The 10,599-nt window shown below is 50.6% G+C and overlaps 1 protein-coding gene across 1 annotated transcript in view; it reads right to left on the bottom strand.

The window, feature by feature from the left end:
* Positions 1-5,204: 5,204 nt before the first annotated feature.
* Positions 5,205-10,599, bottom strand: part of Slc29a2 (solute carrier family 29 member 2) — an 8,301-nt gene continuing 2,906 nt past the window's right edge. Inside the window, exons 5-12 of the mRNA XM_021151889.1 lie at positions 9,905-10,039; positions 9,624-9,721; positions 9,340-9,424; positions 8,139-8,269; positions 7,790-7,898; positions 7,612-7,697; positions 6,674-6,876; positions 5,205-6,179 (exon numbers count right to left, since the gene is read on the bottom strand). Coding sequence (XP_021007548.1) covers positions 6,068-6,179; positions 6,674-6,876; positions 7,612-7,697; positions 7,790-7,898; positions 8,139-8,269; positions 9,340-9,424; positions 9,624-9,721; positions 9,905-10,039 — 959 coding nt within the window. The 3' untranslated portion in view covers positions 5,205-6,067. The remainder of the gene's footprint in view (positions 6,180-6,673; positions 6,877-7,611; positions 7,698-7,789; positions 7,899-8,138; positions 8,270-9,339; positions 9,425-9,623; positions 9,722-9,904; positions 10,040-10,599) is intronic.

Genomic DNA, 10,599 nt, shown 5'->3' with positions numbered 1-10,599 from the left:
TCACTTTGTAGACCAGGCTGGCCTCGAACTCAGAAATCCACCTGCCTCTGCCTCCCGAGTGCTGGGATTAAAGGCGTGCGCCACCACGCCCGGCTAAAATAAACACTATTAAAATGGAACTTTAAAATATTTCATTTGAAGAAAACCTTTGGTGGCTTTTGTGAGCTAAGGGGCTATGGTGAGGAGAAATGAAGTAGGAATGTGGTGAAATGGGCATTGGTGCAGCTGTACTCTCCCCTGAGCCATCCCCATTTTATTTTATTATTATTATTATTATTTTAAAGAGTACCTTGCTATTGTAGTTCAGGATGGGCTTGAACTTGTGAGCCTCCTGCCACCACCTTTGGAGTGCTGCCAGCACCACATTATTTTATTGTTTGTGATTTTGAGATTTGAGATTTTGAGAGGGTGTGGGGTTTTGTTGTTGTTGTTGTTGGTGGTGGTGGTGGTGGTGGTTTGTTTTTGAGACAGGTTATCTATGTAGTCTTGTTGATCCTGGAACTCACTATGTAAAACAGGCTGGCTTCCAACTCACAAAGATTCGGGTTTGCTGCCTGGGTACCTGGCCCCATTGAGTCTGGCCTCAGCCTTAGTATGGAGCCCGAGGCTGTCTCTGAGTGATTCTCTTGCCTTGTGTTCCCCATTGCTGGGATTTCAGGCATGCCTACCATGGCTAGCTCAATTTCTGTTTTAAAGGCTGGATGGCATGGCTTACATTCCCACTAGTAACAGTTGTCCAGAGAGCTAGCATGGCTTCTAGCTCTGTGCAGAGGCTTGTCTTCAACAGCAGCCAAGATGCTTACAACTCTGCTATAATCTCTCCCAACTCTAAGGACCTGCTCGGGTGAAACACAGGCTCTTCCCAGGTCAGTTCTGGACATACACCTCACTCTGCATGCACTTGACTTTAGAAAGGCCTTGAAATCTCAGGGAGCTTTTCAGTTCACCACAGAAGTCCCTTCTAGATCTTTCCTGCCAGACCTTGAGCTTTCTTTGCCTCCACTGGGATCCTTACTCCAGACAGCCGCTGGGGCCTTCCTGGGCCTTTCACTGTTGGAGAGAACTGCCCTTGACCAGAGCAGCTCCCTCCTGAGGTTTCTGAGCTGTGCTTGGCCTCAGCCCTTTGGGTTGTTCCCAGATGTGTTGAGACAGACGAAGGCAGCTCTGTTCTAACAAGGTCTGCTTTCCCTCCCTCCTGAGCCGATCACCTGGGTCCTCACAGCAACCACTGTGTGAGTTGAGTTTTTGTGGCTGTAGCAAAACCTCCGAGATTAAAAACTTACATGGAGGAGTGAGTTGAGTTCCAGGACAGCCAGGGCTACACAGAGAAACCCTGTGTCAAAACAAACAAACAGAAAGCCCAGACTCAACACACAATCCTTGAAGACGTTTAACATCCGAACTGTAACAACCAACAAGCCCAGGAGAGAGGAGAGACGAAGACAAAACACTGCAAGGAAGTCTTATCAGGTTTTGCTGTTTTACCTTTTTTTTTTTTTTTTTTTTTTTTTGCTAGAATTTTTTTAATTTATCATTTATTGGTGGAAGTCTTTAAAACGTCATCAAACAAAGGGACTAGTGAGATGCTGGCATAGGACGCACCTGCTAACCAACTCAAGTCTTTAGTGGTTCTCAGCCTGTGGGTCGAGACCCCTTTGAGGGTCCAATGACCCTTTCACAGGGGTTGCCAAAGACCATCAGAAAACACAGATATTTTACATTATGATTCATAACAGTAGCAAAATTACAGTTATGAAGTAGCAACAAAAATAATTTTATGGTTGGGGATCACCACAACATGAGAACTGTATTAAAGGGTCACAGCAGTGGCCGAAGCCTAGTTAGGTGACTTCAACTGTGATTTTGTTGAGAAACCCTGAAAAAAAGCCTGGACACCATCCAGGTCCACCCACAGTATCATGGCAACAGCTATGACTACAGAGGCATGCCCTGTTCTGTCATGCTCTGACATCCCCTCACCTGTTCCTTGTAATAGGCTGACCTCCTCAAGATGTCTCTCCATGTTATGTGGCTGCACTCTCCCAAGAGGAATGGGTTGGTTGGTTCCTCTCACCAGGGAAGCTGGATCAGGCCATATCACAAGGCCATGGGCCAACTGGTCCTGGGGCAACTGGTCCCATGGGCAACCTGGTCCTTGCTCAAAACTCAGCTAATGGGCTGGAGGGCTGGCTCAGCAGTTAAGAGCACCAGCTGCTCTAGATGACCCAGGTTCAGTTCCCAGCACCCATACAGTAGTCACAAAAATCTGCAACTCCAGTTCCAGAGCATCTAATGCTCTCTTCTGACTTCTAAGGGCACTATGCACACATATGGTACATAGACATACATGTAGGCAAGACATTCATTCACAGCTTTGTGGGGCAGAGTCAGACTCCCTGAGTTCTGCCTTCCCAAGTGGCCGTACCCTATGGCAGAGCAAACTCAGGACCCACAATCCTACATAGCCAGACCAAGGCTGCAGCTCTATCCAAAGCAGAAACTACCGCTAGGGCCCGGGAAGGAGCTCACAAGTTCACAGGCGTCAAATACTTCTCTGATGTTTTTGTTATTATTGTTTAGTGTTTAAAATTCACCTTCTAACCATTTTTACGTATTATTTTATGTGTATATGTCTGCATGTATGCCTGTGTACCCCATATAGCAGTCGGAAGAGGTTGTCGGGTACCCAAGAACTGAAGTTACAGACAGTTGCAAACCATAATTCGAGGGCTGTGGCTCTGAAGGAGCAGCCAGTGCTCTTAACCTCCGAGCCGTCTCCCCAGCCCTGCTTGTTTCTTTTTGAGACAGGGCCTCATGTAGTTCATACTGGCCTCAGCATCCCTAAGTGGCCAAAGATGATCTTGAAGTCCTGATCCTCCTGGGCACACCTTCTAAGTCCTGGAAGGCACCTACCCCATGGCAAGTGCTTCTCATATGTAGAATTTTAACCAGTGCTACCCAGCCTCCTTATAAAAGGTTCAACAACCTAGGGTCAAGACTGAGCTTCAAATGTCTGTGTCCCTCCTAGGAAGCTGGCTCAGTCCTCTCCATACTGATATTTCCAAGGGTTTGCTGGTGGGAATGGGTTGCTTTGAGGTGAGGCAGAGTCTGATGGCAGAACTGTATCAGGGCTGAGGAGGTGGTTAGGAGCAGGACTCTGGGCAACAGGAAAAGGACAGATGGGGTCATGTTTTTGTACAGTGTGAAGATGTGTCTCTGTCCTTCCTTGCCTGCCTAAGGCACCTTTTGATTGGTTAAAATAAAAAGCCTGGGCTGGTGAGATGGCTCATTGGGTAAGAGCACCCGACTGCTCTTCCGAAGGTCCAGAGTTCAAATCCCAGCAACCACATGGTGGCTCACAACCATCNGTAANGAGATCTGNCGCCCNCTTNTGGNGNGTCTGAANACAGCTACAGTGTACTTNCANANAANAAANAAANAAATCTTTAAAAAAAAAAAAAAAAAATAAATAAATAAATAAAAAGCCTCTGGCCCAAAGCAAAAGACAGAATAGTAAGATGGGACAGTTAGGCAGAGAAAGGAATTCTGGGAAAGAGGGTGGCGTGGGAGACTTAGCAACTAAGATGTAGAGGAGAAAAACTGAACTGCAGCTATTGATGGAGGAGCGGTAATGAATCACGTGGCAGAACCTGGTCTAAACGGGGTGACTGAGCTAAAAGCTGGTCGAGAACAAGCCTAGCATGAGGCCTAGGCATTCAAAAATAAATATACGTGTCTTTATTCAAGAACTGGGGTGGGCATAGAAAAGGTACTTTCCTGGCCCAGCCAGCCAGGCCTAGAGAATTCTCTGAAGACTCAGCAGGCCTTGGGACCCAGTCCCACCAGCCTCGTCCGAAGGTCTTGGCCTTTGCTTGAGGTCTGCCTTGTAGCTTACCTATTTCTCCTTCCAGCATCATTGCTTACCTCACCCTCCTCTAAGATACCAAGAGCCTGTGGTTTGAGCAGGTGCCCTGCGCTGGCTCAGCCTCTGGACCATGATGTGCTCCTTGAATGTTCACGGTACACAGGTGGCACACGTGTGCGGAGACGGAGACCACTTCTCCATCAGGGACACTGGCTGGGCTGCTGAAGACCTGCTCAGACCTGACTGCCTGAGGTTTTTTTTTGTTTGTTTGTTTTTTTCAAGACAGGGTTTCTCTGTATAGCCCTGGCTATCCTGGAACTCACTTTGTATACCAGGATGGCCTCGAACTCAGAAATTGGCCTTTGACCTATGACCCCAGGCAGAGTCAGCTAGCTGGATGGGAGCTTTAGGTGAAATGGCCCCTCCCCATGGCAGTGACTTGGTTCAGCCAATGGTGTAGGAGGAGGAGCTGGAGACTTTCAGGAACAGCTGGGATAGAGTGCCCCCCCCCCCCTTGACTTTATGGACTGAGCTCCAGATAAGAGAGAGGGATTTTCTCTCTGGGCTCGCAGGAATAGGCAAAGCAGCTGGCAGGACACGGGTAAAACAGTAGCCTAGGAAAGAGAGCTAAGGGGCCCTCCTGGAGGAGCTCAAGAGAAAGGTAGACTCGCTCCGTAGAATGACATAGAGACTTGTTTGGTTTTTTTTTGCTTCCGAGACAGGGTTTCTCTGTATAGCCCTGGCTGTCCTGGAACTCACTCTGTAGACCAGGCTGGCCTCGAACTCAGAAATTCACCTGCCTCTGCCTCCCAAATGCTGGGGTTAAAGGCGTGCGCCACCACCCCTGGCTGACATAGAGATTTCTAAAGAGCTAGTAGTTTAGTTGTAAAATCAGGCTTGTAAATCAATATTTTGTATGTAGTTCAGACAATAAAAAGTTACCTCACGGAGCTAGCAGGTTCTTAATTCCATTTATGCCTCCTGTGTCTTTATTGGTATAAATACTGGATAATTTATACAATTATATGTTCACCATATGTGTGCCTGGTGTCCACAGAGCCCTGGTGCCGTAAGAGGGCGTTGGATCCCCTGGAACTGGAGTTAGAGTTTCCAGTCACCACGTAAGTGCTGGGAATTAAGTCCAGGTAATCTAGAAGGATAGCTTCTCGCAAACCCATTTGGTGGCCTCAGCTGTCAAGAGGTCCAGAGAGCCAGCAGAGCCAGCATGCAAACCTCTGCCCCTTCAGAACCGGCCACCTCATTCTGTCACGTCCTTAAAGCCATCTCGGCCCCACCCAGTTTACTGAGGCCAATACTTTAGAAGTCAACACTCCAGGAATCCATCGTAGAAATGAACAGTTTTAATTGGATGCAGGAGCAGGGTCGGAGGAGAAATGGGGCAAAAACACAGTAGCAAGTGCCAAGGGCACCTGCCTGGAGACCTCTGAGGAAAAGAAGCAAGTGGCGGGCCTCAGGGGCAGCACCTACAAGGAAGGCGATGAAGGCCATCGCCTTAATCTTCCATAGACAGTCAAATCCCACCTGGGGATGATCCCTGCCCAGCTTGTTCCAAAGGCCTCACAGAGGCTTCTGTGAGTGGTTCTGGAAAAACTTTGCAAACTGTAAAGTGCAGTGCACAACACATGCAGGCCAACTGCCTTTCTGTCAGACAGGCCCATCTGGATTCTAGGGGCGTTGGCTTCGAGAAAACCCTGTTGGAGGCTCAGAGGTCCTTTGAGCTTTCTCTTCCCCTCAGTTTCCATGACACTTCATGCCCTCTCAGGGCCTGTGGGTGAGAAGGGGCTGACGCTCTGGAGCTGGTCCCAGGTCCCACTCTGAGCCGAGGGTCCTAAGCAAGACCTACAGCTGGCTTTGCTCCCTGGGGTCAGTGGGTGGACTGATGAAGAAATGTAGTCAGGAGGGCAGTGAAGGGCCCTGCACCTGCTTCCCCGACAGCTGCCTTCCAACTTGCCCTTTTGTGCATCTCTGTGGGCTCCAGGTTTCTGTGTCCCGTGTCACTCCTAGCTGAGAGGCAGAGTGACCAATGGTGGACTCCTCCTCACCATATGCACCGAGGCTGCCAGCCACGTAAGCCACGTACCCACAGACCAAGAGACCAGGTATATTGGAGGTCCTTCCCTGTGAACGTCCCAACTCCACAAGCTGCACTGAGGGGAGGACTGTGTGGAGCACTGGTGGTCCTCAGAGTAAAGCCTTGAAGAGGAAGGAAAGGGAGGCTCCGCAGGAGAGTCCCAGGGCCAGGAAGAAGGTCATGAGGGCTCCGGCTACTTCCCTCTCATGCGGCAACACCTGCCTAGAACACATAGAGACAGGAACTCTAGAGACTGCTAGGCCTAACCTTAGACACAGCTTCTGGCCCTCTGCTGTCCCTCAGCACTGGACTGAGTTCTAGTCTGGGTCAATATGAGCCTTTCTCTGGGCTCAGTCTCCTCTGTAAAGTGAAGTTGCTGAAAAAGAGCATCTTTCTGGACCTTTGAGGTCGGCTTTATAGGGCTCTACATACTATCGCTTCATTTCTCAACAAAATATCCCCAACTGGTTCTTCCTGTCATGTTCAGTCTCCTGAGAGTCCCAGCCTTATTGCCCCTGTAGAAAATGGCTGCCTGGGCAGGCAGGGAACTTCCTCAGTTACCTAGCCTGGGACAAGTGCCACAGTGAAGGGCTGGCCCATAGGATGGCACCAGAGGCCTTAAGACAGCTACCTAGGATCAATGGTTTTCCTTTTCAGATACCCCTCAAGAGTTAGGCCTTCCCCATGCCCACCCCCCAACCCTTTGCTTCCCAGACCTGGGTGCCAGGCACATGGTGAGAGACACCAAGTAGCCGTTGGAAACAGCGAAGAGCAGCATGAAGGTGATGAAGTAGGCATCCTGCCTGAAGATGATGGGCAGCCGGGCGTGCTGGGGCACGTGGCACAGCATGAAGAGTGGGACGAACAGGAAACGCAGGCACACCAGCAGGGGCAGCAGCTGCTGGCTGTCCTCATCTGGCTGTGACAGAGGCTCGGGTGAGTGTGGGGTCTGCCGTATGTGTGTGTGTCTAACCCCCTGGAGCTAAAGTCAAAGGCAGCTGTGAGCAGAGTGACACATGTGCTGGTAACGAGACTCAGATCTTCTGGAAAAGCTCTTAGCTACCGGGCCATCTCCCTGCCCCTGATCAAGTCTTTATAATAAGAGCATTCAATCTCCTGTGCTTTAGCTTTCATCAAACAGGGCAGTCAGATCACCTACAGCCATGTGTGTCGGAGCACCGGCAGGCATTCCTCCAGCCTAACTATACCTAGAACCCACTGGCCGGCTCTCTTGGATGGGATACCCAGTAGGCTGGCTCTCCAGGCTGTGCCCCCACCTAGATTGCTGCTGCTATACTTGTCACACTTCCCAGAGAGCTTTCACAGAAGGAACGAATAACCCTAAGAATCATGGCCGGCTCCTCATGAGGTGTAAGAGCTTGCACGCAGCAGAGCGCTGGGCTGGGCTGGGCTGGGCTGGGGCTGGCCACTGGGGACACGGTGCACCATTAGATGTGGTGGCTTCTACTTTGGAGGAACTCACCACTAGCCTGGCCTGCCCATGCCAGGGTCCAGTCACTTATGCCATTTGGCAGGGGTTGTTCCAATGTTAGGTCAGAGGAACTACTGAAAGTCACCTTTCTATGTTCCTCCCCTCCCTTTGGTCCCCAGTTACTTCCTAAACTTCTGGCTGGTTTAGCCCAGAAAAGCTCACCCATAGGAAGTAGGAGGTCAGGCTCCGGCCCAGCCAATCCATGACGTTGAAGAGCAGGAAGCAACAGATAGGGTTGAAGAACAGACCTGGGGAACAGAGAGAGAGTGGACACTTAGCCCAATCCCCATCTTCCCCCTTCCCTCACTCCCCCATCCCCTGGCTTTACCCCAGCACTCACCCCACTTCCCGGGGCTATTGGAGCTGGTGGTCACCATGGCTGTGATGGCAGGAAAGACCGACAGGGTGACTGTGAAGACCAACACAAGGCACAGCGCCGTCAGCCAGATCTGGGAGCCGGAGGCAGGGTTGTGAGTGGGCAGGGAAGCCCCATGTTCGTCATGCAGCCCCCACCCCAGCCCCACCGATGCAGCCCCGCCCACTGTCCCTAAGCCACCGTGAGCCAATGAGCCGAGGGAATAAGCACTAAGGTCTAATTCTGGTCTCAGAGAGTCCCAGGGCTGGAGAAGATCTCTGGGTGGTGGGTTAGAAGCCAATCTCTTGGTTGAACCTTCCACAAGACAACAAACCTTCCGGAAGACAACAAAGACTGAAGGTTTTCCTGGCTTCCGTGGCTCCTCCGGCTCCGGCTCCTTCTCAGGGTCAAGATCCAGAGTTGGGCTGGCCTGTTGGGGGCTGATGGGAACCCCATTCTTCTCATCTAGGGGAGAGGGCAGGCTGGGGTCAGACGCATGACTCACTTTTCCAGAAGTACGGAAATCTTCACTCAGTGTTGAAAAAGTGACTCAGGCTGGAGAGATGGCTTAGCAGGTAAGAACACTGACTGTTCTTCCGAGGGTCCTGAGTTCAAATCCCAGCAACCACATGGTGGCTCACAACCATCCGTAATGGGATCCAATGCCCTCTTCTGGTGTACTACAGTGGACAGTGTACTTACATATAATAATAAAAAATAAATCTTTGGGCTGGAGTGAGCAGAGGTCCTGAGTTCAAATCCCAGCAACCACCCGGTGGCTCACAACCATCTGTACAGCTACAGTGTACTCATATACATAAAATTAAAAAAAAAAAAAAAAAAAGAACAAGTGACTATTTCCAGCTAAGTACAGGAGAAGGGGGCTGCCTATTGCTGGTTTACTGCGGTGTTGGGTATTGACCCATGACTTCATGGGCTGTTAGACATGTGACTGAATTACACCTGAGCACTCACGTGTCTTTGTTGTAAGAAAGATAGGATCTCTTTCTAGCCCAGACAGGCCTAGCCTCTCTGTTACCTAACCTGACCTCTGACTTGCTATTCCCCTGCCCATGTGCCAGGCAATGAGTTAAAAGCATCTTGGATAGATTCTGTCATTGTCACTTTGCAATGAAGAAATGAAGCCTAAGTTAGGCATGGTGGGGAACGCCTTTAGTCTCAGCACCCAGGAAGCAGAGGTAGGCATATTTCTGGGTCTGAGGCTAGTCCAGCCTATGTAGAAAGATCCTGTTACCAAGACAACAGTAATAACAAGGAAATGGAGCCTAGAGCAATCTGCCCAAGGCTTAGTAGAGCTCGTGGGTCCAAAGTGCTCTCTCCTGCTGCTCCATTTTGTTCAAGAGGAAACTGAATCACAGGGTAGCAGGGATGGCTTCCCTTCATGGCCTGCTTCTGCTCTCACAAGGTTCAAAGGGATGAGCTACTGGGAGGACAGAAGGGAAGACTTCCCAGGAGAGTGTACCTGAACTTCCTCTGGGTCTCTCCCATATCCCCTCAAGGATCCTGGGGCTTACCAGCTTGGAGGAGCTCAGCTTTGGTCTCCAGCTCCTGAGTTGGGGCCTGAGACAGCTTCTCGGTCAGGTAGTAACGGGCAAACTTCTGCAGAAGGATCAACAAGTCAGTCCTGCGCAAGGCTTCTGTGTAGGCCTACCCCCCACCCTTCTGTGTATGCCTACCCCCCCCACCCTTCTGTGTATGCCTACCCCCCCAGTCAACTTTTCTCTCCCTTTGCCACTTCCAGGGTTTTACCCAAAATTCCCTAAGGTGGTACATAACCTAAGCCCTGTGGCAGGCTTACCAGATGGGGCAGGCTGAGGTAACATACGATGGAGAGGAGGATGCCCACACAGGGTGTGATGAAGTATCCAAGGGCAGAGGTCTGGGCATCCAGGCCACCTGGGACAGAAAGTTTAGCTGCCAAGGAGACACAAGTCTCCCAGTCCCAGTTTTCTGTAGCACCATTGTCCCTCAATGCAAAGCCCAAGGGCCCTTTCCCTCAGCCTCCACCCCATAACCCAGGCACCCTCCTCCTGTGTCTGCTCTTTCTACCCAGCCCTCCAGACCCCCAGGTGCACTCACTGGCCAAGGACATGAGCATAGCAAGGGCAGCGAAGATCCCAGCCAGACCCTGACCACTGAGGAAGAGGGTGCTGTAGGTAGAAGGCATGGTACCCAGCTGCCCAAAGAGGCTGCCTTGAAGCACGGCACAGAAGGCTGTGGAGAGACATGGAGGGAACCAACACTCAGACAGCCACAGCAGCATCCGAAAGGAAGCATCCATCAGGTGCATGGGACGCTGCAGTCTAGGCTAGGCAAGTGTGGGTTTTCCTGGGGACTTAGGGCAGTCTGATAGGATGTCCCCCATCTATTTTTATTTATTTATTTGAGACAGGGCATCACCATGTAGCCTTGGCTAGCCCGGAAGTCATCATCTAGACCAGGATGGTCTTGAACTCAGAGATCTCTTGCCTCTGCCTCCCAAGTGCTGGGATTAAAGTTATGCACCACCACACCCAGCCTATTTCTCTTTTGAGACATAACCATTGGTCTGTGGGGCTTCTGAATAGGAGGTCTCCCTACGTCACTACGGTTCCTAGACAAGTGTCTTTTCCTCTCTTTGGGCCCATTTTCTTGTCTGGGGATTTGGGTGATGATGGTATTGTCTTCCTTGAAAGGATCTGCTGGGCTGTTCCTGCACAAGGTGTGTGTGTGTGTGTGTATGTGTGTGTGTGTGTGTGTATGTGTGTGTGTGTGTATGTGTGTGTGTGTGTGTG

The sequence above is a fragment of the Mus caroli genome, chromosome 19 (assembly GCF_900094665.2).
Source record: "Mus caroli chromosome 19, CAROLI_EIJ_v1.1, whole genome shotgun sequence".
In the NCBI taxonomy this organism is placed as follows: domain Eukaryota; kingdom Metazoa; phylum Chordata; class Mammalia; order Rodentia; family Muridae; genus Mus; species Mus caroli.
The sequence above is the reverse complement of the archived record's forward strand: the minus strand, read 5'-3'. Positions and strand labels throughout refer to the sequence as shown.